The sequence below is a fragment of the Heterocephalus glaber genome, unplaced genomic scaffold (genome assembly GCF_053883595.1).
Source record: "Heterocephalus glaber isolate CG9 unplaced genomic scaffold, H.glaber_assembly_v1.0 deba00001444, whole genome shotgun sequence".
In the NCBI taxonomy this organism is placed as follows: Eukaryota; Metazoa; Chordata; class Mammalia; order Rodentia; family Bathyergidae; genus Heterocephalus; species Heterocephalus glaber.
The window spans coordinates 5,965,588-5,988,247 of NW_028258297.1; the positions used below are offsets into that span (position 1 = coordinate 5,965,588).

The following is a 22,660-nucleotide window of genomic DNA, read 5'->3' on the forward strand; positions in this document are numbered from 1 at the left end:
CTTTTCTTGCTGTCTGTATCAGTGCTTCCTGGTATTGTGGCTCTGATGATAGTCTTTGAGATGGCTACATATGCTGCTTGGGGAAAAGGAACTGGTGAAACATGTTAAGCACCTTCCTAGGTGCTATGTACAGGGGATTTAAAATCATCTCAGTATTCCCGAGAAATGAGGTTATTATTCTCACTTCCTAGTGAAGAAATTGTAACTAAGAGGCCGGTATTTGCATCCAGAAGGTACAAAGCAGGTATATGCCCTCTGTGGGCTCTCCTCTCTCATGCTGCCTCTGAAGTGCCCTTTTATAGCTGAGAGAGGTCTGGGATACCTGCATTTTTTTTTTTTTCTGGTACCAGGAATCAAACTCAGGACCTTGCGCTTTCCAGGCAGGCGTGGTACAGCTGAGCTACATCTCCGGCCCCATACGTGTTATTATGAGCCAATTCAACAAGTGTTTGAGAAGCTACGTATGATATGCTATGGCAAGCACATTACGTTTTTATCTTTTGCTTTATTTAGTTCTTCCAACAACCCTTCAGTATAGATGTTGTTTTCCCCAATTTATAGACAAAGGAAACTGAGGCTCAGGGAAGTACTGTAACCTGCTTAAAGACACAGTCGGTTTTGGGAACTGAGATTCAGATCCAAGTAGTCTTGGTTTTAGGTTTCTCTTTGAGCGAGGCTGCCTTTTCCTAAACAGAAGGGATTTTAAAAATAGTTATTTTGAAGAATGCTGTACCAAGGAGGTGATCTTTGAGTGGGCCACCTACTGATTGGCACATGTTAAGTGGCACATTCCTGTTATCCTGCAATAACGTAGAGTTAGGTCGATTACAGACCCAATTTTCCAAATGGGGAAGTCGAGTGATAGTGATGGTAAACAGAGGACTGAACCCCGGGATCTAATCATTATCTCGCTCTATTTCCTATTTTTAGGCTCAGTCCCACGCCCTAGACCCTGCTGTCTCATTTCTGGGTCCTGAAGGTTGTGAGGATAGACGACCTGGCATTTCTTGAGACCTAAACCCCTCGGCAGCCAGCTACAGGGACCCGGGTATAGAGAAAAGCCCGGAAAGCCTGACACCGGAAGTAGTCGTGGCGCTGACCGTAGCATCCACGGTTGCCAGGGCACCGCCCCGGAAGTTGAGCGTGAGCGACTGGTCGGTCGGCCGGGCTGTGGGTGGGGTCCTCCCACGAGCACCTGAGTGGGGCCTGGAGGCGGGGCTGGGCCCCGGGCGCGAGGCGCGGGGCGCGGGGTGGGACGGCCTCCCCAGGAGTCCACAGGTGAGGCCCAGTCCCTGGGGCCGCCTCCCGGGCGCTGAGGGTGTGGCCGAGCGCCTGCGGGTGAGTGCGCTTGCGCGAGCCGGTGTGGGCGCTTAGGCTGCGCGGCCGCCACCGGTGCTATTTATATGCTGCTCTCTGGATCAGCCTTCTCCACAGTACCTGCGTTGGCTACTGTATCTCTTTTCTACTATGAGTTCCTGGGACTCAACTTGTGGCGTCCGATTATTGTAATTGCATCGTTATTATTGGCTGCCCGACATTCATTGTTATTAGACTTCCCTGTTCGTTTGCAGCCTCTGTTGTTTCTGTTGGCGCTGTACCTGTGGAGAGGACTCAGGGTAGGAGACAGGAGACAGGAGCCTGGCGTTGCCTCCCTGTCCGCTTTTCTCTTGGTGACTCGACTAGGGGCGGGCGGGATTGGTCATGCACTGCAGAGGAGCCGGACCAGTATAGGGACAAATCCTAAAGCGAAAGTTTCTTAGCATTGTGAGCTGGTTTGAAATTCGCAAAGCAGGTTCTTTGTTCAGGAAACACTTGGTGAGCACATTGCAGGGCTGGCTTGGGGTCCCTGCTCTGCCCTCAAGAATTACAAACACTGGCAGACAATCACTGTGCAGCACGGCACTGTCGCCCAGAGGGGCTGTGACCGAATGCGCCCCACCCATGTGAAGCCATCCTATACACTGTTATTTGCTGTTTTCTTAGAGATGGCTTTTTTCTCCCTTTCTCTTGATCTTCCCCAAAAGGCCTCAAGCGATGTTTTTTCTCCCTTTCAAAGAAAGCTATTTGGGAAAAATCCAGAAGTCAGAGAATTCTGGCCTAGTTGGGAGTTCATTGAAAGTGGTAGTGATCAGTCAGGCGTGGTAGTGTACACCTGTCATCCCAGCACCCTGGGAGGCTGAGGCAGGAGGATGGCAAGTTCAAACCCAGCCTGGGCAACTTAGTAACTTATTAAGACCCTGTCTTAAGATAAAATTTAAAAAATTTTTAAAGGGCTGGGGATGTAACAGTGTGAAAGCTCGGGGTTCAATCCCCAGTGCCAGGGGACAAATGTGGCAATCTAAATGTCTAGGATGGCAGGGATGGGGGTGGAGAGGGCTGATGGCCAGACCTAGAAGGGGAAATGAGTCTCGGGAGTGTACATGTATATTCTCTTTGCCCACTTGCTGCCTCTCAAAAGTGTGGCAGGACTGTCTGAGGACAGTAATTACTGTAGAAGGTGAGGGCCCCCCTGGGGCTGAAGGCCTGAGTTCCTGATACTTCGAGCTCGTCAACAAGCTGTGTGAGTCTGTCCAGGTGATTCTTTCTTTCTTTTTTTTTTGTACTGCGGATTGAATTCGGGTCCTTGCGCTTTCGAGGCAGACAGCGGAACCACTGAGCTAAATCCCTGGCCCAGTTCTTTCTTTTGAAATTTTTTTTTTGCCTTACTGGGGCTGAAACCCAAGACCTTTTGTGTGCTGGGCATGTGCTCTGCCATGGAGCTCACCCTTAGCCCCCCATGGGGGGTTTTTACCCTGGAGGGCTGCACCTCACCTACTTCATCGGTTGTCACAATAGTACTTGTTGGATCCTGTGCCAGGAGAATTCATTTATTTATTTTTTAAAAGTCATCAAATATTTATTGACCACCTGCCATTGCCAGCCAAGGCTCTGGGTGCCTGGGATTCAGCTGGAGGAAGGCAAAACAAAGCCCCTTTTCTCATGGAGCCAACCTGTCTAACATGGGTAACAGAGCCAGCTCTGGGTTTTCTTCCTCTTCAGTTTTGGTTTTTTTAAATTTGGGGTTTGTTTTTATTTTGAGACAGGGTCTCACTATGTAGTTTAGGCTGGTCTTGAACTCAATATGTAGCTCAGGCTGGATTTGAATTCTCAACAATCCTCCTGCCTCAGCTTCCAAAGTGCTGGGATTATAGGTGTATGCGCACCCTGCTTCTTCCTCCTCTTATAAAGCCACCGGTGCATTATGGAGACCTCACCCTCATGACCTCATCTAATCCTCATCCCCTCCCAGAGACGCCACCTTCAAATGCCATGACTTGTGGATTTGGGGATGGCAATTCCAACACAAAGGCTCAGGGCTAGGGATTTAGCTCCGTGGTTCCATTGCCTGGCTTGCAAGCACAAGGACCCAAGTTTGATCCCCGGTACAAAACAAAAAAATAGAACAACACAAAGGCTTTTGGGGACCACATTGAAACCATAGCAGAAAATGAATTTTTGAAGAAATGAATGTTGACAGTGTGTTATTGGTATAAGGATAGACATATCAACCAATGGACCAGAACAGAGTAAGGACTTAAATTAATAAAAAAAATTTTTGAAGAAGAAACCATAGCAGAGCCCCACTCTGCCCCCCAGAAATCGGCATTGCGTGGCATACAGTGCACCTACTAGAGAACACATGAGGGCTGGGGCCTGCTAGAGCCCGGGAGTAAGGTCGCTCAGAACCCTCACTCAGCCAGGTGGGGCGCAGAGGCAGCTCACGTGCCTGGCACAGGTGAGTGAGGCCCTGGGTGGCCCCCCCGGTGCTGGCCGGAGGGGGACCTGTATTGCAGCAAGGGAAGATGAAAAAGTGGCTTCTGTGCCCACCCATCAGTGGTGCTGCCCCTCAGTGTTCCAGCCACATCTGTGACACTGTCAGGTGCTTCCTGGTCCTGTGCTACCCGAGTGCCATGGCTGTGCCACTCATCCCTGTTCCCTCTGTCAGGTGAGACCTGGAGCCAGCATCAGTGGAGCCGAAGGAGACGTGGGCAGCCCAGTGGCTCCAAGAGGACCTATGGTGAGTGCAGCCTGTATGCTCTGCCAGTGACTGTGTGTGGGGTGGAGGGGGTGCTGGAGGGGCGCCCCACTTCTGGCAGAAGCACTGCTCTGCCTGGGCTCGCCTTCTAGATGAGTAAAAGGAGGATGAGGATATTTGCCCCAGCACCTTGTCCGGATGGGGAGTGTACCAGTCAGCTTCCCGTAGCTGGGACAAAATACCTGACATGCACAGCTCAGGGGGAGAGGCTAACTTGGCTCATGGCTTCAAAGCATCCATCCATGGTGGGCTGCCTCCAGGACAGGAGCAGCACGGCAGGAGAGCCTGGCGGAAGATGCTCAGTTCATGGTGGCAGGAAGCAGAGCAGGGGGAGAGCGACAGTAAGAGACACCCTCCGAAGGCTGCTCTCGTGCCACCTCCAGCTTGGCCCCACCTTTGAACAGCACTGAGGGTACAGCGCCCCATGACCCACTTTGGCCCCCAGGAATCTAAAACTTGCAGCAATTCTCCTGGATCAGCCTCCCAAGTGCTGGGACTACAGGCGTACACCACCATGCATGGCTTCCCAGAGTTTCTAAATCCATTTAAAATGAAAATTAAGGCCAGTGGCACAGGGACCATGTGTCCTGCGTGTCGCCAGGCTGTCTTGTCCACAATGCTACCCTTATTCTCTGGGATCACTGTTCTCCCTTCCTTCTGCTACTGCCCTGGGGCGAGGCAGTGGCTAGTATGGGTCCCCCTTAGTGTGAGGTTCCTTAATGTGAGTTTCAGCCTGCAGTGATGGCACAGGTATCGCCGAGCTGGTGGAGGAGTCTTCCTACAGTGCTGGTCTAGTAGTCAGACTCTGTGGGGTGGAACAAGAGCTTCTGCCCTGAGCTACATCCCCAACCCTTTTTGTTTTGAGACAGGTTCCTACTAAATCATTAAGTTGCCCTGTCTGGGCTTGAACTTTTGATCATCCTGCCTCAGCCTTCCAGATGCTGGGATCACAGGCATGGCCTGCATGCCCAGCTTTGCAGGTGTTGAGGAGGCCTTTGGTCTGGGGAAGTTGGAGTTTCAGACTTTTCATGACTTCTCTCTTCCAGGGTCATGGCAGGGAAGGTGAAGTGGGTCACTGACATCGAGAAGTCGGTGCTGATCAACAACTTCGAGAAGAGAGGATGGGTTCAAGTGACAGAGAGTGAGGACTGGAACTTTTACTGGTGAGTAAAGAAGCCAGATCTTGTGCTTTTGCAGAGCTTCCTTCCAAGCACTGCTGTCTCTTGTGTTCCTGAGGACAGGGCTGGCAGGGGTGGTAGCCCCGGGGACAGAACATTGCAGCTGGTTAGTTTCTGTGTGTGCATGCGCTGTTTGCCCACCTGGAGGGCGCTAGTTGGATGACTGACAAAAACAATAGAAATCAATCCAGCCAAGAAAAGAAGAGCAGTGTTTTGGCCCTGGCTCAGGCACCCCACTGTGACTTCTGTTTTAAGGTGTCCTCTGCCTCCCTGAATTTGAGTGCAAACATTGTGGAAATGGGGGATCTGTAAACCCTGTTTGCAGTACTCAATGTAACATGAATCAGGGAGCACTTAGAGAAGTGGTTTTGGGCCAGAGCCTGGCAGTGTCAGGACACAGAATCCGAACACCTCCAGTCCTGGTCACCTCGATCCCTGAACCCACAGTCTATGGCACTTTGGCTGGCAGCCCCTGGCTCAGCTGGGGGTGTGGGGGTGACAGGTCAGGACCCCGAGGAGTGCTGGGCTGCAGTGAGGACTCAGACTCAGGTTTCCGCTGCAGGATGAGTGTGCAGACCATCCGGAACGTGTTCAGCGTTGAAACCGGGTATCGGCTCTCGGATGATCAAATTGTCAACCATTTCCCCAACCACTATGAGCTGACCCGGAAGGACCTGATGGTAAAGAACATTAAAAGATACCGAAAGGAGCTGGAGAAAGAAGGGAGTCCACTGGCAGAGAAGGATGAGAACGGAAAATACCTCTATCTAGGTTTGTCCCTTCGCCGGCTTCAGGCCTGGGGTCAGCAGGTGCCCAGGCAGTGGGTGGTCACTGGCTTTTCGGGGCACCAGTTGGTGGGGCCTGTGGGGCACCTGTTTCCATTGGGGGTCTCCAGATAGGTGGGGTGGCGTGGGGCAGAATTATATAAGCAGCCTGTCTGCCTCAGTTCCTGTTCTGCTAGCTGGGAGTGATACTGCCTGGCTCGAAGCTTGCAGTGAGGACTAAAGCATGCATTTGCTGAGTTTTGCACATAGGGCTCGACAGGTCACTTGTCTGCGTGTGTGGGAATCAAGCGGCGCAAGTCCTTGTCATGTTCAGTGCAGAGTTGGGGCCAAGGGGATGACAACAAACCCTGAAGGGCAGTGTCGCTCTCTTTCTATTCTTGGCCTCTGCTGGTCTGGCTCCTGGCCAGCACGGGGTCTCTACTTGTCAGACTTTGTCCCAGTCACCTACATGCTGCCCGCGGACTACAACCTGTTTGTGGAGGAGTTCCGGAAGAGCCCGTCCAGCACCTGGATCATGAAGCCGTGCGGCAAAGCCCAGGGCAAGGGCATCTTCCTCATCAACAAGCTCTCGCAGATCAAGAAGTGGTCCCGGGACAGCAAGACGTCCTCGTAAGTTCGGCAGCTCTGGATGGCAGCTGCCTGCCATCCTGCAGTCTCCTGGCTATGAGCTGGGTGGCTCTCGCCTGCTTCTGCAGGTGTGCACTGTCTGTCCCGTGTCATCCTAGCAGTATTCTGTGTCCTAGACAATCACCAGTGGGGTCTCGGGGGCAGCTGTGAACACAGGCAGGCTCAGGCACAGTAGTCAGGGTGGCAAGGCTCATGCTGCCTGGGACTTGGGGCCCTGGGCTCCTGGGTTTGAATCTCACCCTGGCACTTATTGGTTTGAACATATTTTCCGTTTTAGGATCTTCTTTTTTGAGCTACATACCCAACCCCTTTTAAAAACCTTAAAATTTGGGCCAGGGATTTAGCTCAGTGGTTCTGCTGCCTGCCTCGAAAACGAAAAGACCTGAGTTCGATCCCCAGTACCAAAAAAATAAAAACTTTAAAATTTAAGACATAATCTCGCTAAGTTGCCATGTTATCCAGGCTGGGTTTGAACTTTTGATCCTCCTGCCTCAGCCTCCCAGAGTTCTGGGATTACAGGCATGGGCCATCATGTCCGGCTTCCTTTTTTTTTTTTTTTTTGATCTTAGGTGTCTTTCTTTTTATTGCTAATATTCCATCGGCTGGATGAGCCCCATTTATGCGCTCACCTACTGAAGGACATCTTGGTTGCTTGTAAGTGTGGACAATTACAAATAAAGCTGCTGTACACATCGCGTGCAGGGTTTTGTGTAGACCTAAGTTCTTAACCCCTTTGTGAATACCAAGGAATAGTTTGGTTTCCTTAGAAAGTTCCAGTCTCTCCTACACAGTGGCTGCAGTGTTGCAGTCTTGTGACCACCTGTGAACATCCCATCGCTGCCCATCCTTGCTGGTGCTCAGTGTAGTCAGCATTCTGGACTTGGATAGTTCTCCTAGGTGTGCAGAAGTGACCATGTGGTTTAATCCGTGTTTCCTCGTGACACATTGCTCCTTTGACATCTGTCTGTTTTCTTTGCTGAGGTTCTGTTAAGGTCTTGGCTCAGTTCTGAATTAAGTTGTTGGGTTGTTTTTGTTGGCTTTTTAAATTTGATTTTTGGTACCAGGAGTTGAACCCAGGACCTTTGGACTGAGCTACACCCTACCCCTTTTTATTTTTTATTTTGAGACAGGGTCTCATTAAGCTGGACTCAAACCTTCCCAAGCTGGGCCCAAACTTGTGATCCTCCTGCCTCAGCCTTCTAGAGTGCTGGGATTACAGGTCTGCACCACCGCACCTGGGTAACTGTCCAGTTTTAAGAGGTCTTTGTCTGTTTGGAATAAGAGCCCTTTATCAGATTTGCCTCTTGCGAATATTTCCTCCCCATATGTGGCTTCTCTTTCTTTTCTCTTAACAGTGTTTTTGCAGAGCAGAAATTTCTAATTTCAACAAAATCCAGCTTGTCAGTTCTTTGGTCCGTGGGTTGTCCCTTTGATTTCGTGCCTTCTACCATCTAATTGTGACTCTCTCTGGCATGGGCAGGTTTGTGTCGCAATCTACGAAAGAAGCCTACGTGATCTCGCTCTATATCAACAACCCACTGCTCATCGGCGGGAGGAAGTTTGACCTGCGCCTGTACGTGCTGGTGTCCACCTACCGTCCGCTGCGCTGTTACATGTAAGCGTCCGGGGGCTCTGCTTCCGTTCGGCAAGGTGCTCCTTAGCGCCATCGTGAGGTTTCGTGATTTAATGCAGCCATGTGCGGACAGCACCGCGTGGCACAGGGCAGAGTGTGGAGGTCCCAGCAGTTAGCCTGGATCCAGTGTAAATCTGACCAACAAGAGCACAGCTCTTTTTAGAGGGGGAAGTGCTGTGGTTTCTTCTGTATCTTCTCAGAGCTTTACTCAGTCTGGACCCCCGCCTAGGTATAAGCTTGGGTTTTGCCGGTTCTGCACGGTGAAGTACACGCCGAGCACCAGCGAGCTGGACAACATGTTTGTGCACCTCACCAACGTGGCCATCCAGAAGCACGGGGTGAGTGTGGTCACCTGAGCAGGGAAAGTGGACGGGCAGTGTGGGTTTCCTCTGTGTTTTTGCAAGAGCACAGGGTGGGTACAGGAGTGATAGTCAAGCTATGTCCTCACCAAGGCCCTGGCACCGGAAGGAGCTGTGGCCCTCCAAGTGGCAGGCCTGGGTCTCCTGGGCCACATCAGCCCATACCTGCTTATGGTGGGCACTTAGAGAAAGAAGCCTGCAGGTTTAGGCCCCAGCTTTCCGGTTCTGGGCCCTTAGCCAAGTCTGCCCAACTTTCAGGCCTCAGTTTCTCCATTAGTAAAAGGAGGGGATGGTATTACAGATGCCCATGACCTAAGATGGGGCCGTGTCTCCATAAACGTCTTTTTTTTTTTTTTTTTTTTAAGAATTGCAAACGTAGGGGTCTGGGATTTAGCTCAGTGGTTCAGCAGCCTGCCTTGCAAGCTCAAGGACCCGAGTTCAATCCCCAGCACACACACCCCCCCCCCCAAAAAGGAGAGAAAGAATTGCAAACGTTTATTTCATTTTCTTTTTTTTAAGGTTTAAACATTGGTTTTTTTTTTTCCCCCGTTAAGTTTATTGGTACATTTTTGGTGTACAACGCAGTTACATTCATCATTGGGATCTTGTACCTTTGCATGGTGTATCTTGGTTCTTATTTTTTCCCTATTTCCCTGCCCTCCCTTCACCCCCTCTACCCTTTCCTATTTACAAATATTTTGTCTCCATTTTTTTATTTTTCTCATATTTTTTCTTTTCCCTTCTTTCCTTTCCGCTACCCCTCCCACTTCCATTACTCCTTTAGACCTTTTCTTCCTATTTCACATTGTCTATTACACATTTTGATCCCTATTTACACTTTTAGTTTTTCACACTAGAGAAACTATTTGGTATTTACACATGTGTATTCTATTTATTTCACTTAAGAGTATGGCCTCAATGTGCATCTATTTAGCTATAAATGTTTCTAGTTTGTCTTTATGGCTGAGTGGTACTCCATTTTATAAAAAAACCACATCTTCTTTATCCAGTTTCCAGTTGATGGGCACTTGGGCTGTTTCCAAGCATTCACTATTACAAACTGTGTTGCTATAAACATGGGTGCACATATATCGCTGTGGTATGATTCTTTTAATTCTTTTGGGAAGATACCCAGCAGGGGAATAGCTGGGTCAAATGGGACCTCTAGTCCTAGTTCTTTGAGGTATCTCCACACTGATTTCCACAGTGGTTGCACCAGTCTGCACTCCCACCAACAATGGAGAAGGGTTCCTTTCTCTGCACAACCCTCCCAGCATTTGTTATTGGTTGATTTCTTGATAGCAGCCATTCTTTCTGGGATGAGGTGGAATCTCAGTGTTATTTTCATGTACATCTCTCGAATGACCAGTGATGTTGGACATTTTTTCATATGTTTATTTGCTGCTTTTATTTCTTTATCTGAGAAATGTCTGTTCATTTCAGATGCCAATTTTTGAATTGGGTCTTTAAATTTGGGGGGATTTTTTAAAGTTCTTTATGTATTCTAGATAGTAGTCCTTTGTCTGAGAAACAGCTGATAAAATTTTTTCCCATATTATAGGTTGTCTCTTAGCTCTGTTGGTGGTTTCTCTTGCAGTGCAGAAGCTTCTTTTTTTTTTTTTGGTACCGGGGATGGAATTTGGGTCCTTGCGCTTGTGAGCCAGGCAGTGGAACCACTGAGCTAAATCCCTGGCCCTTGAGAGTCCATTTTAAGCAAATAAGCATGAGCATTTTTTTTTTTTTTTGCTATCAGATTGAACTTAGGACCTTGCGCTTGCGAGGCAGGCGCCGGAACCATTGAGCTAAATCCTCAGCCCTGCATGAGCATTTTTTGTGGGGAATACAGAACTGAGGATTGAACCCGGGCCTTCTGCATTGAGCTACACCCCCTTTTTGTTGAAACAAGGTCTTGTTAAGTCACCCAGGTTGAATTTGGCGATCCACCTGCCTCAGCCTCCCAAAGTTCTGGGATTATGGGCATGTACTGTCATGCCCAGTTTATTGAAATAGTTGAATAAAAACTGATACTTTTCAAAAGGAATTCATTATCTCTTTCTTTGTAGTGGTATCTTTTTCTTTTTTTTTTTTTGGTACTGGGGATCGAACTCAAGACCTTGCACTTGTGAGGCAGGCGGCAGAACCACTAAGCTAAATCCCTGGCCTGTAGTGGTATTTTTTAAAGATACAATTAATTCTGTTTTCATTCCGAGTCAGTTGTCTTTGCAGTTAGGCTGTTCGTTTAGGTTTGAAGTTCTCAAGCAGAAAGGAAATGAGAAGGAACCACAGCCTTCTAACATCCTGAGTGTTCTCTAGTCCCCAGCCTTCAAAGTCAGGCCATGCATGGGGAATTAATTTCAGGGACGGAAGAGGAGGGAGAGTGAGCAGGCATCAGAGGCCCTAGGCTGGGGCCCAGCTGCACCACAGCTCAGGACAGAAGCCTGGGCCAGTGGCAGCACCCAGAGCCAGCTTGTCACCCACAGGACAGGGTGACATTGGCATGGCTCTCGGGGGTTGTGTGTGGTGTTTTCACACGCTGGTGCTCGGCACACATGCGTCCCAGGATGGCTCTCCAGGTGGCAGACTGAGGCAGAGATCAGTAACCGGGAGCTTTCTTGGGGCAGCTGTCCGCAGCAGCACCTGCACCCCAGAGAGAGCAAGAAGCAGGGCTTGGGAGGGTGAGGCCAGAGCTGCTGCAGGGGATGCGGGGACCACCAGGGGGCGCTGTGGAGCCGGGTGCTCGGCAGAGCTGTCCTGAGGGGAGGCTGCAAGCTCTCAGCTCAGGAGAGAGTTGGGTGTAGGCAGCCTGTAGCCAAGGGAGCTCTCTCGGCTGAGTCAGTGATCTTGCTGGGGGGCCTGGCCACATTCCACAGCAGGGGCGAACCGTGCAAATAGTCACTTGTGAACTATCTGAGAGTTGAGCGTTTTATTTATTATTGCTGTACTGGGGGTTGAACCCAGGGCTCTGCACTGAGCTACATCTCCAACCTTTTAAAAATTTTTGCTGAGACAGCATCTCACAAAATCACTAAGCTACCCAGGGTGGGTTCGAACTTGTAATCCTCTTGCCTCAGCCTCCCAGAGTGCTGGGATTGTTGCTGGGATGGCAGGCGTGTACGGAGGTCCAGCCTCCCCGGTGCCCAGAACCCTGAAGGCCCTTGAGGAGTGTCCCAGGGGTCAACGAGCAGCAGCCATGCCCCCCTGGGGTAGCACTGCCCTTTCCCTTCCAGGAGGACTATAACCACATCCACGGGGGCAAGTGGACCGTGAGCAACCTGCGCCTTTACCTGGAGAGCACGCGTGGCAGGGAAGTGACTAGCAAGCTGTTTGACGAGATCCACTGGATCATCGTGCAGTCACTGAAGGCAGTGGCGGTAAGTGCCTGCCAGGTAGGCAGGCCAGCGAGCCGGGCTCCCAGAAGTGGCTGGAGCCGGGGCCCTGCTTTCTGTCTTTACAGGGGGCTGAGGGAATTTCAGAAGGAAGCAGGGCCACAGGGAGCAGGGACTGGGTCCTCAGTGGAGGTGTAGAATCCCCGGCACCATTATCAGCTCTTCCTATGCCAGCTGCGTTTATTATTTTGGCAGAAACTGATGCTTTGGCTGAGCATGGTGGGCGCTCTGGGAGGCTGAGGCAGGAGGATCCCAAGTTCAAGCCCAGCCTGGGCAACTTAGTAAGACCCTGTCTCAATTTTTTTTTTTTTTTTTGGTACTGGGGATCGAACTAAGGACCTTGTGCTTGCAAGGCAGGCGCAGTGCCACTAAGCTAAACCCCAAGCCCTCTGTCTCAAAATTTTAAAAAGGCTGAGGATGTGGCTCAGTGCAAAGGCCCTGGGTTCAATCCCCAGTACCACAAGAAACCAAAAAAAAAAAGGAGGAAAGAAAGAACAAGCTGTTTTGGAGATGGGCTTTCAGTAGCCTTCTTATTTTTAGGTGTCTTGACTTTGCTGTTTCAGGAATATTTAGGGCCAAAAATATCTTTCCTCTAAGCTCAGATCTTACATTTGCCTGGTGGCTTGCAGTCTGCTGACTTCGCAGGGAAAGCAGGTGCACATCTGTTTCTGTGTGGTGCCCTGCTCTTGGGGCTGCACAACTGGGGTCACCACAGGCTCTTGTCACCCCTGTGACTCATGAGGAAATACACACAGCCTGGGCCCCAGAGTGAGGAAGTGGAAGAAGGGGCTTCGGTCCCAAGGCCCAGGGCATCTTCCCCCTGCCACCATGGTCTCTCCAGGAGCCTGAGTCCCTGACTGTGTCTGTTTCATGTCTGCTCCAGGGACAGTCTGCCCAGGACATCATGTGCTGATGGCCAGGCCTCTGCTGAGCAGAACCCGGGGACCCCAGCTCCCCTCATCTGTCCATTGCTGGTAGAGGAAAGAGTTCCAGCTCTGAGCCCCAGGGCAGCGGGGGAAGGGAGGGGACACAGAGGCCCTGGTCACGAGCACCCCAGACCCCGGAAGGTCCTGTGGCCTGTGAGTCACTGACGCCATATAACCCTCAGATCCTTCTCTCCACAGCCAGTGATGAACAATGACAAGCACTGCTTCGAATGCTATGGCTACGACATCATCATTGACGATAAGCTGAAGCCCTGGCTCATTGAGGTAACTGAGTTCCCAGTCACACCAGGCACAGCCGCCCTGGCCCAGGGTTCTCCCCTGCATCCAGCTTGGCAGTCCCCAGCCAGTGGAGACGGGGACAGGAGGATGGGGACAGGTGTCCAGCTCTGTGGGTCTGCAGGGGTCTGAGTTGACTTCGGTCCCTCATCCCCACCAGCCCCATGCACAGGGAAGGCACTGCAGTCCATCTTCCAGGGAGTCTGTGGGCTGGGGCACCGTGGTTTCTGGTTGGTCCCCACTTCAACAGTCTCGCACTGTCCCACAGAGCTGCCCTGTCCTCCTGGGGACGTCGTTCCCTGGAGAGAGAGGCGCTCACAAACCCTGAGGCCTCAGCCCACAATAGCGCACCATCTGGGGACAAGGAGTGTTCTTATTCTTCCACCTGCAGAAGGAAGTGGGTCATTTGCCTGTTTGGTTTTGGTTTTGGTTTTGGTTTTGGTTTGGGTACCAGGGATTGAATGCAGGACCTTCACTTTGAGCTACATCCCCAGTCCCCTCTATGGTTTTATTTTGAGATAGGGTCTTGCTAAGTTGCCCAGGGTGGGTTCAAATTTGTGATCCTCCTGGCTCAGCCTTCCAGGGTGCTGGGTCACAGAATGTGCTACCCCCTCCGCTGTCTGCCTGTTTGAAGGAGTAGAGGAGAAGGTGGGGCTGTTGCAGAAAGAGCAGGGTGCATGGTTCCCTGCACCTGATCCACAGCAGGAGGAGCCCCACAGTAATTACATTCGTCGTGGGAAGTTGGTAGATCTTCAGAATGCACTGTCATTGTTTTTACTTCCCCTTCCCTCTCTCCCTGTAGCAGTTCATCTTAACATGTGTATCATAAGAATTACAGTACAGTAATATACTGCAGAGGCAATTTTAAGGGCAACCAAGGTCCTAAAATCCTTTGGCCCTGTCTGCATTAGGTGCCCTCCTAGAGCGCAAAGACTACCTGGGAGAAACCTCTCATCGGCCCTGGTTTGGAGCAGCTCCCCAGGGCCATCAGAATTGAGCCTGCTGTAGGAGTGCCAGGGCTTGGGCCTCTCCCGGGCAAACCGCATCTAACCTGTGGGTTTCATGGCAGAGGCCTCAGGGATCAACTTCCCATGTGCTGGAGGGGGCCCTGGCTTCACCTAGACTCACTATACCGCTGTAGTTTTGCTCTCTTAGCAAACAAGGGCGCCATCTAGCGCCTTTAAACCCACACTGTGACCTGTGGTCACTGACCCTAGCAGACCCCGCCCTGCTCCTGGTACTTAGGGCGGAATGATCGCACGAAGGCACTGAGCTCACCTTTGCGATGGACAGGGCCCATTTCTGTGCATGATGGCTGATGTGTAGGTTGTGATCCTTAGCCTGTCTTTAAACAATATTTCCACCTCACGTAAAAGCCGATAAAAGTAGATCACAGGCTGCTTCCTGCGCAAGGTGCTTCAGAGCCATTAAATACAGGCATGATGGTGTACACCCATCAATTCCAGCACTCGAGAAGCTGAGGCAGGAGGATCACCACCAGTTTGAGGCCAGCCTGGGCTACGTAATGAGTTCAAGGCCAGCCTGAACTACAAAGTGAGACCTTGTCTCAAAACAAAACATGCACATGAAAGGCTGCGATCTTTACCTAAAGCGGGCAGAAGCCCGTGTTTTCTCCTGCAGCACATGTTTCTGTCCCTAGGGACCTGGAGCACAAGTGAAGAGTGTGTGTTTCCTCTCGCAGGTGAATGCGTCCCCGTCTCTCACCTCCAGCACTGCCAATGACCGAATCCTTAAGTACAACCTCATTAATGACACCCTCAACATTGCTGTCCCCAACGGCGAGATCCCTGACTGCAAGTGGAACAAGGCGCCCCCGAAGGAAGTGCTTGGCAACTACGAAATTCTGTAAGCCCATGGACTCCTCAGGTGTCCTTCTGGGGGCCGGGCTTCCTGGGTCGAGTGACCTTGCCTTGTGTGGGCAGAGTCCCACTGGGGACAGATGGCTCCTGCGGGGCTGACCCAGACCCATTTGTTCACGTGGTGTACCCAGGGGCCATGGGGACAGCAGGAGCAGGGTAGACACGGTGCGGGATGTGGAGGAGCTGTGGCTGCCGGGTGGGCCTCGGTCTGTGCACCTGGCACCTTGTGAAGTGGGCACAGCTGTTCGACTTAGAGCCGGGAGGAGGAAATGGTACTGAGCCCCAAGGGCTTCCGTTTCCTTAGCTTCATTTTACAGAGGAGCAAGCAGAGGCTTAGAGAGGTTCAGGGCCTGTGGAGGGACGAAAATGGGGAGGAGTGAGAGGCCATCGGGAGGACGGAGGTTACAGAAGGTGCCAAGGAGGCAGGTGCCCGCAAAGAGGCTGAGCTGGGGCTGGCAATGGAGCTGGTGGTGGAGAGCTTGCCTGGCATGTGTGAGGCCTGGTACCGTGAAAACAAAAACAACCTCCCAGAAAACTACCCCCATACTACAAAGGAGGGGAAGAAAAAAGGAAAGAAAAGAGCCTGGGTGTGGTGGTGCACGCCCGTATTCCCAGCACTGGGAAGGCTGAGACAGGAGAGACCTGAGGCCGGCCATGAGTTCAAGGCTGGCTGTGGTACATAGTGAGTTCAAGGCCAGCCTGAACTACACAGTGAGCCCCTGTCTCAAAAAGAAAAAGAAGAAACAAAGATAATAAAATAAAACAAAGCAGCAGGTTAAAAGCTCCACTTGTGTTGTTGAAGAGGAAGAACGACTGATCCCTCCCTGGACCATTGAGTTGTCCTCCTCCACTCCTGGGAAGTTGCTGAAGGCTCTGTGGTGGGCACTACCCATAGGTAAGGACCCCAGCCAAGGCAGTGGGGTGGCACTGAGTGGAGGGGAAGGGCCGGAATCTGCACAGTGGGACAGAGGCCACACAGGGCCACACACACCTGAGCATCTGTGCTGCTTTCTGCAGCTTTACAGCCAAGCAGACCTGCATCTGGCAGGCAGCCAGCCTTGGCAGGGCGGTGTGTGTGTAACTCAGGCAGACCCATCGTGGCCCTTCCTCTTCCAGCTGGATTTCTGGGGTGTACGGATAGAGTCGAGTCTGCCTGGGCTCAGTGGAGCATTTTTCCTTTTCCTTTGTTTTTTTCTGAAACAGTCTTCCTGTGTATTCCAGGCTGGCCTTGAACACACAACGATCCTCCTGCCTTAGCCTCCCCAGTGCTGGGATTACAGGCGCATGCTGTCACACCCGGTTTGAAGAGCATTTTTTAGGAGTGTTACAGTGTAGCTGGAACTTTAGAAGGGACCCTGGAAGTGGCAGATACAAAATGCTGGCCTTCTGTGACACCCAGGGCTGGGGACGATCTGGGGTGGCAGTGCTAGTGTGACCTGGGCATGTGAACTCACACTGCCAGCTTCCCATTCCTGTTGAGGTGCTCTGGGGGCTGCTATGAGCCCTGGGGGAGACAGCCCTGGGGGACAGGGGAGCACCCCACATCTGCCATATCCCAGCTCCCAGTTGGGGGTGATGGGAAGTCACCATGGAGAGAGGTGGCCGTGTTCTCTGGAACTGCTCCAGGTGTGGGTGACACCCCGCCTCCCTCAGGGACCTCAGGACCTGAGCCCACCACAGCAGAAGGGTAGGGAAGGCCGGGACCTGCCCAGGGCTGTAACCACCAGCCAGAGCCACCAGGCTCCAGGCAGGGAGAAGTGTGCAGTCCTGGGCCCCTCCTGGCAGGTTGCTGACAGCTCGTTCCTGTCTGAGATGGGTTAGGTGCTCCCAGAGGGCTGTCCCATGTTCCCTTTTCGATCCCTGCTGCATGCCGGCTGGTGGCCTGTTACAATGTCGCCTGGGAGAGGGCTCCACAATAGCATCGTAATCACATAGCACTCAATCTCGGTGGCCTTGGGCATCTCCTGAGCTGTTGAAGCCACCTGAGCAGCTGGCCTGTAGCTGCAGTGGGTGGGGACAGGACCCTGGGCTGGGCCAGGCTGCTTCTTGGTGACATCTTTGGTGCTGCCTCCCAGCGAGAGCTCCTGCTGACCCTGGAGACCTCTGTTTCCAGATACGACGAGGAGCTGGCCCAGGGGGACGGGGCCGATCGGGAGCTCAGAAGTCGCTCCGGCCAGACGCCCGGCCCCAAAGGGGGCCGCTCACGAGACACGGGGAGGACTGTCCTCACCACCTGGAAGTGACTCCCGGAAGTGACTGCCCAGAGCAACACCGGGCCCAGCCTGGCCTCTCCCTGCTCTGTGCCTGCTGAGGCCATTTCGGAATTCCCTTATTCTAGAGGTTCTCCTCCCCTGGGCTGTGTAAATAATAAAGGCACTTGTGTTTGGAAGGCTGAGGAGTCTTACTTCATCAAGCCCAAAAGGACAGACTCATGGAAATATATACAGTGAGCTCTCTTTTTTTCTTTTTTTTTTTGGTACTGGGGATCAAACTCAGGACCTTGCCCTTTCGAGGCAGGAGACAGAACCACTGAGCTAAATCCCTGGCCTGAGCTCTCTAGATGGTAGGTGACAGCTAGGCCTCTGAGCCAGTTTGTTATAAAATATTTGCATTTTTAATCCTCCTGCCTCAGCTCTTTTTTTTTTTTTGGTACCAGGGATCGAACTCGGGTCCTTCCGCTTTCGAGGCAGGCGGCGGAACCACTGAGCTAAATCCCCAGCCCTGCCTCAGCTCTTGAGTGCTGGGATTACAGGTGTGCACCACCACACAAGGCTTCCCCCCTCAGTTTTGTTATGGTGTTAGTTCTAAGATGTCATTTTCATGGTATTGTGTAGAGTACGAACTTGAGATCAATTTCTTCCCAGACCCTTGGTCCCCACACATGGACACGTGGACAGTGTAGACATTATACCACGTGTGCATGCACTGCGCCTGCGTGTTGTCTCACTGGCAGTGAAGGGGAAGGTTCTAAATGCATGGCATGGGGACAGAGAAGCCTCTGTACAGGTGACGTTTAGCCCAAAGTTGAAGAAGCTGTGGTTTGGGCAGGTGTGTCTGGTGTTCCGACTCGTGGTCGGGTTCGGCCGCATGTCGTGTGTCCCATGTGTTGGATGCTGCTTGACTGTGGCAGCTGTGGACTGGGTTGTCTGGGTCAGACTGGGCTTCGTGCCTGGCTCTGGTGCAGCTGTGACCTGCACTGTCCCCTGGTCTCTCTGGACCACTCCTGGACTCCTGGATTGTGAGTTTGAGGCCATCCTGGTCTACATAGTGAGGCTTTATCTCAAGAAATAAAAAAATAGGGGCCGGGGATTTAGCTCAGTGGTTCCATCGCCTGCCCTGCAAGCGCAAGGACCTGAATTCGATCCCCGGTACCAAAAAAAAAAAAAAGAAATAAAAAAATAAAGGAGGGGGTTAATTAATTGCAATACTGGGCCCAGAAATAACAAGTGCCACAGAGATACCTCCCTGCCTCACTCGGGTATTCGTCTGACTTTCCTCTTGGCCCTGGGGCCACCTTGGCTCCTGTTAAGTTTTACCAGCTTTTTTCTTTTCTTTGGTGTTTTTTGGGGGGAGGCTACTGGGGATCAAACTCCAGACCTTGCGTTTGCAAGGCAGGTGGCAGAACCACTGAGCTAAATCCCCAGCCCCTTTTTTTGGGGTGGGTTTTGAGACAAGGTCTGGCCTTGCACTCACTGTGTAGTCCAGGCTGGTCTCAAACTTGTAGCGATCCTCCTGCCTCAGCCTCCTGAGTGCTGGAATGACAGCTGTGGACCTCCCCAACCCTGCTTCTCAGGAGGAAGGGAGGAGGTGGAGCCCAAGAGGGCAGTGGTGTTGGTTTGCTGAAGGAGGTTGCTGGGGAGAGGGAGGCCATGCTGCATGGATCTGTTGCTCACTGATGGTGCCATGAGTGATGTCATGTTCTGGGGCAGATGTTTCCTCCTGATGCTTCCAGGACACACATGGGGAGGAAGTGTGCGGGGGCCCGCCCACCTTGGGAACTCGGGAGCTAGGGATTTCACTGGCCCCCTCTTTGGGACCGTTTGGTCAACTGTCCTGTTTTTCTGTCAGCTCCCAGGAGTCCTGATCTTTGCTGCTGGATGTTTTCCGGGACAAACTCATTGCCACCTTCATCCCATCCAGGCCACAGACCCCATGCTTCCCACTTTGTCCTCCTCTGCCTAGGCCACTGCCAGCCTTGGGCCAAGGGCCCCCATCTCAGGGAGTCACCCTCGTCTGAGCACTGTTTCCTTTTCCTTGTGGTACTAGAGATCAAACCCAGGGTCCCTCTATCACTGAGCTACATCGTCAGCCCTTTTTCATTTTTTAAATTTTAAGACAAGGTCTCATTAAATTGCCCAGGCTGGGCTCAAACAAGATCCTCCTGCCTCAGCCTCTCAGAGCACTGGGATTATAGACATTTGCCACCGTGCCCAGCTGCAACAGGCTCTTTCTAACACGTAGCTATCCTACCTCTGCACATCGTCATCTTCAGCATGCTCCGCCAAGGCCCCTGTGCACCAGCCTCCACTTCCCCTGCTCTGTGCCCTGTGAGCCCAGCCCCAGGCTGTGTGGGTCATTCTTCCCCCAGGAGCCTGGCAAACGGCCTTCTGGGGCCACTTGTAGCTCTGCTGCTAGGCCCCCGGCTCTGGTCCAGGGAGGCAGGCCGGGTCTTCTGTGGACCCTGCTTTAGGGACCCTGGCCAGCTTGTGGGTGAGTCCCGGGGGTCCATGTGCCCCACAATGTGGATGGTGTCCATATGGAGAGCACAGGGTGTTTCAGGACCCTTCCAGAGCCCGCCAACCCCATTGATTTTATTTCTCACTTAAGAGGCTGTCTTCAGGTAGGAGGATGCTTTTATGGCTTTTCTGATTTGTCCTGACCTCAACCTTATTGTATCTCAAATGCTTTCAAGTTAAAAACTATTCTTTGGGAAAGTGGAAGGACATCCCCTGTTCCTGGGTAAGAAGAACCAATGTAGTGAAAATGGCCACACTTCCCAAACTGCTGTACAGGCTCGCTACAATCCGGATTGCAATCCCAACAGCGTATTTCACAGAACTAGAGAAAACAATCCAAAAGTTCATCTGGAACCAGAAGAGACCTAGAATAGCAAAAGCAACTCTAGGCAACAGAGACATGGCAGGGGGTATCACAGTCCCCAACTTGAAACTCTACTGCAAAGCCACTGTGATAAAAACAGCATGGTACTGGCAAAGAAACAGACCCGAGGATCAGTGGAACAGATTAGAAGATGCAGGCACAACTCTAGACACACTCAGCCACCTCATCTTTGACAAAGGAGCCAACCATCCTCACTGGAGGAAAGATGGCCTCTTTAATAAATGGTGTTGGAGAAACTGGATTTCAACTTGCCAAAGATTAAAACCAGACCCCTGTCTGTCACCATGCACTAAACTAAAATACAAGTGGATTAATGATCTAAATATTAAAACAGAAACACTAAACTTGATGGAAGATAAGTTAGGTAAAACTCTCGAAGACATTGGCATAGGAAAAGACTTTATGAACAAATTCTCAGCATGGGAACTAGCACAAAGGATCAACAACTGGGATCTCATCTTATTAAAAAGCTTCTGCACAGCAAGAGAAACCACCAACAGAGCTAAGAGACAACCTATAGTGGGGGAAAAAATTTTTAGCAGCTGTACCTCAGACAAAGGTCTACTATCAAGAATATATAAAGAACTGAAAAAAATCAGACCACCCAAATTCAAAGACCCAGTTCAAAAATGGGCATCCGAAATGAACAGACATTTCTCAGATGAAGAAGTAAAAGCAACAAATAAATGTATGAAAACATGTTCAACATCACTGGTTATTTGAGAGATGCAGATGAAAACAACAGTGAGATTCCACCTCACCCCACAAAGAATGGCTGCTATCAAGAAATCAACCCTTCGATCCCCGGTACCAGAAAAAAAGAAAAACACAAAGAAATCAACCAATAACAAATGCTGGTGGGGGTGTGGGGAGAAAGGAACCCTTCTCCATTGTTGGTGGGAGTGCAGACTGGTGCAACCACTGTGGAAATCAGTATGGAGATACCTCAAAAACTAGAACTAGAGGTCCCATTTGACCCAGCTATTCCTCTGCTGGGTATCTTCCCAAAAGAATTAAAAGAATCATAGCACAGTGATATATGCTCACCCATGTTTATAGCGACACAGTTTGTAATAGTTAAAACTTGGAAACAGCCCAATTGCCCATCAACTGGAGACTGGATAAAGAGGATGTGTTTTTTTTTATAAAATGGAGTACTACTCAGCCATAAAGAATGAGAAACTAGAGAAATTTATAGCTAAGTGGATGCACATTGAGGCCATACTCTAAGTGAAATAAATAGGACACACGTGTAAATACTGAATAATTTCTCTAGTATGAGAAACTGAAAGTGTGAATAAGGACTAAAAGGTATAATGGATAATGTGAAATAGGAAGAAAAAGGGCAAAGGGGAGGGGGAAATGGGAGGGGTAGGGGGAAGGAATGGAATCAATATGAGAAAATGGAAACAAAGTTTTTGTAAATAGAGAGAGATGGAGGGATTGAAGGGAGGGCAGGGGAAGGGGGAAAAAATAAGACCACGATGCATCATGTATAGGTACAAGATCTCAATGATGAATGTAACTATATTGTGTACCTAAAATGTACCAATAAATAAACTTAATAAAAAAAACTATTCTTTGGGAACACATTCTATTTTAGAAAATGAACTATCGCCTGACTCTAGAAAATAAAGCCAATTAAGATCTTAAAAATAAAAATGAAAAACAATGGGAGCCAGGTATGGTGGCATAATCCATTATCCCAGCATTCTGGGAGGCTGAGGCAGGAGTATCACAAGTTTTGAGCCCGGCCTAGGCAACTTGGCAAGACCCTGTCTCAAAATTAAAAATAAATTTAAAAAGTGGCTGGGGATGTAGCTCAGTGCAGAGGCCTTGGGTTCAATCCCAGTACAAAAAACCAAACGTGACAACCCAACCCTGGAAGCTGGGGGCATAGCTCAGTGGTGGGGCGCTGGTCTTGCTTGCACAAGGACCCGAGTTCCATCACCAGCGAGGTAGGGGGCACGGCCTTCAGTCCAGAGGGCTCCTCAGAGGGGCTCAAACCTGTGTAGTCCCACGTCAGGGTGGGATGGTAGGTGGGGGACTGCAGCACCCACTGTGGGCCACACGAGCGCCCATCTCCAAGTTTAGCTTGGTTGTCCAGGCTGAGGGCTGAGGTTCTTCCTAGGACTTCAGATGACCTTTATGAGTCAGAGTCAAGTGAGGAAGCTGTGGCTCATGTGGGACATTGAGGGTGGCCTAGCAGATCGGCCATCAGCAGCCGCTTCTGGGGCACAGGGACAGGGGAGCCTGTCCTCTGGGTACCATGTATGGCCCACAGGGGCCCCTCCTTCTCCGTGGCCCAGATGCACAGGGACTTCGGAAGCCTGGCCAGGGAGGTGGCCCTGTCAGCGGCAACACTGCTTTCTCGCAGCACTTGGCCGCTGACT

General features: G+C 51.1%; 1 protein-coding gene across 15 annotated transcripts; it reads left to right on the forward strand.

Moving 5' to 3' along the window:
- The first annotated feature begins 1,132 nt into the window (after positions 1 to 1,132).
- Positions 1,133 to 19,683, forward strand: Ttll1 (TTL family tubulin polyglutamylase complex subunit L1). Of its 15 annotated transcripts, none has more exons than XM_087213753.1 (12): positions 1,133 to 1,338; positions 2,459 to 2,574; positions 3,986 to 4,057; positions 5,122 to 5,238; positions 5,816 to 6,024; positions 6,467 to 6,647; positions 8,146 to 8,280; positions 8,528 to 8,636; positions 11,885 to 12,028; positions 13,168 to 13,254; positions 14,969 to 15,132; positions 17,260 to 17,535. In XM_087213753.1, exons 4-12 carry the CDS (start codon positions 5,126 to 5,128, stop codon positions 17,387 to 17,389), a joined length of 1,272 nt encoding a protein of 423 aa, XP_087069879.1. In that variant the 5' UTR covers positions 1,133 to 1,338; positions 2,459 to 2,574; positions 3,986 to 4,057; positions 5,122 to 5,125; the 3' UTR covers positions 17,390 to 17,535. The 15 variants fall into 15 exon arrangements, 14 of the variants coding, with proteins under 14 accessions (XP_087069879.1, XP_087069872.1, XP_087069874.1 ...); XR_015452233.1 differs by lacking the exons at positions 2,459 to 2,574; positions 17,260 to 17,535 and adding exons at positions 15,949 to 16,041; positions 16,368 to 17,253 and having other exon boundaries at positions 1,150 to 1,338; positions 6,446 to 6,647; XM_087213746.1 differs by having other exon boundaries at positions 1,150 to 1,338; positions 6,446 to 6,647.
- Positions 19,684 to 22,660: the final 2,977 nt, after the last annotated feature.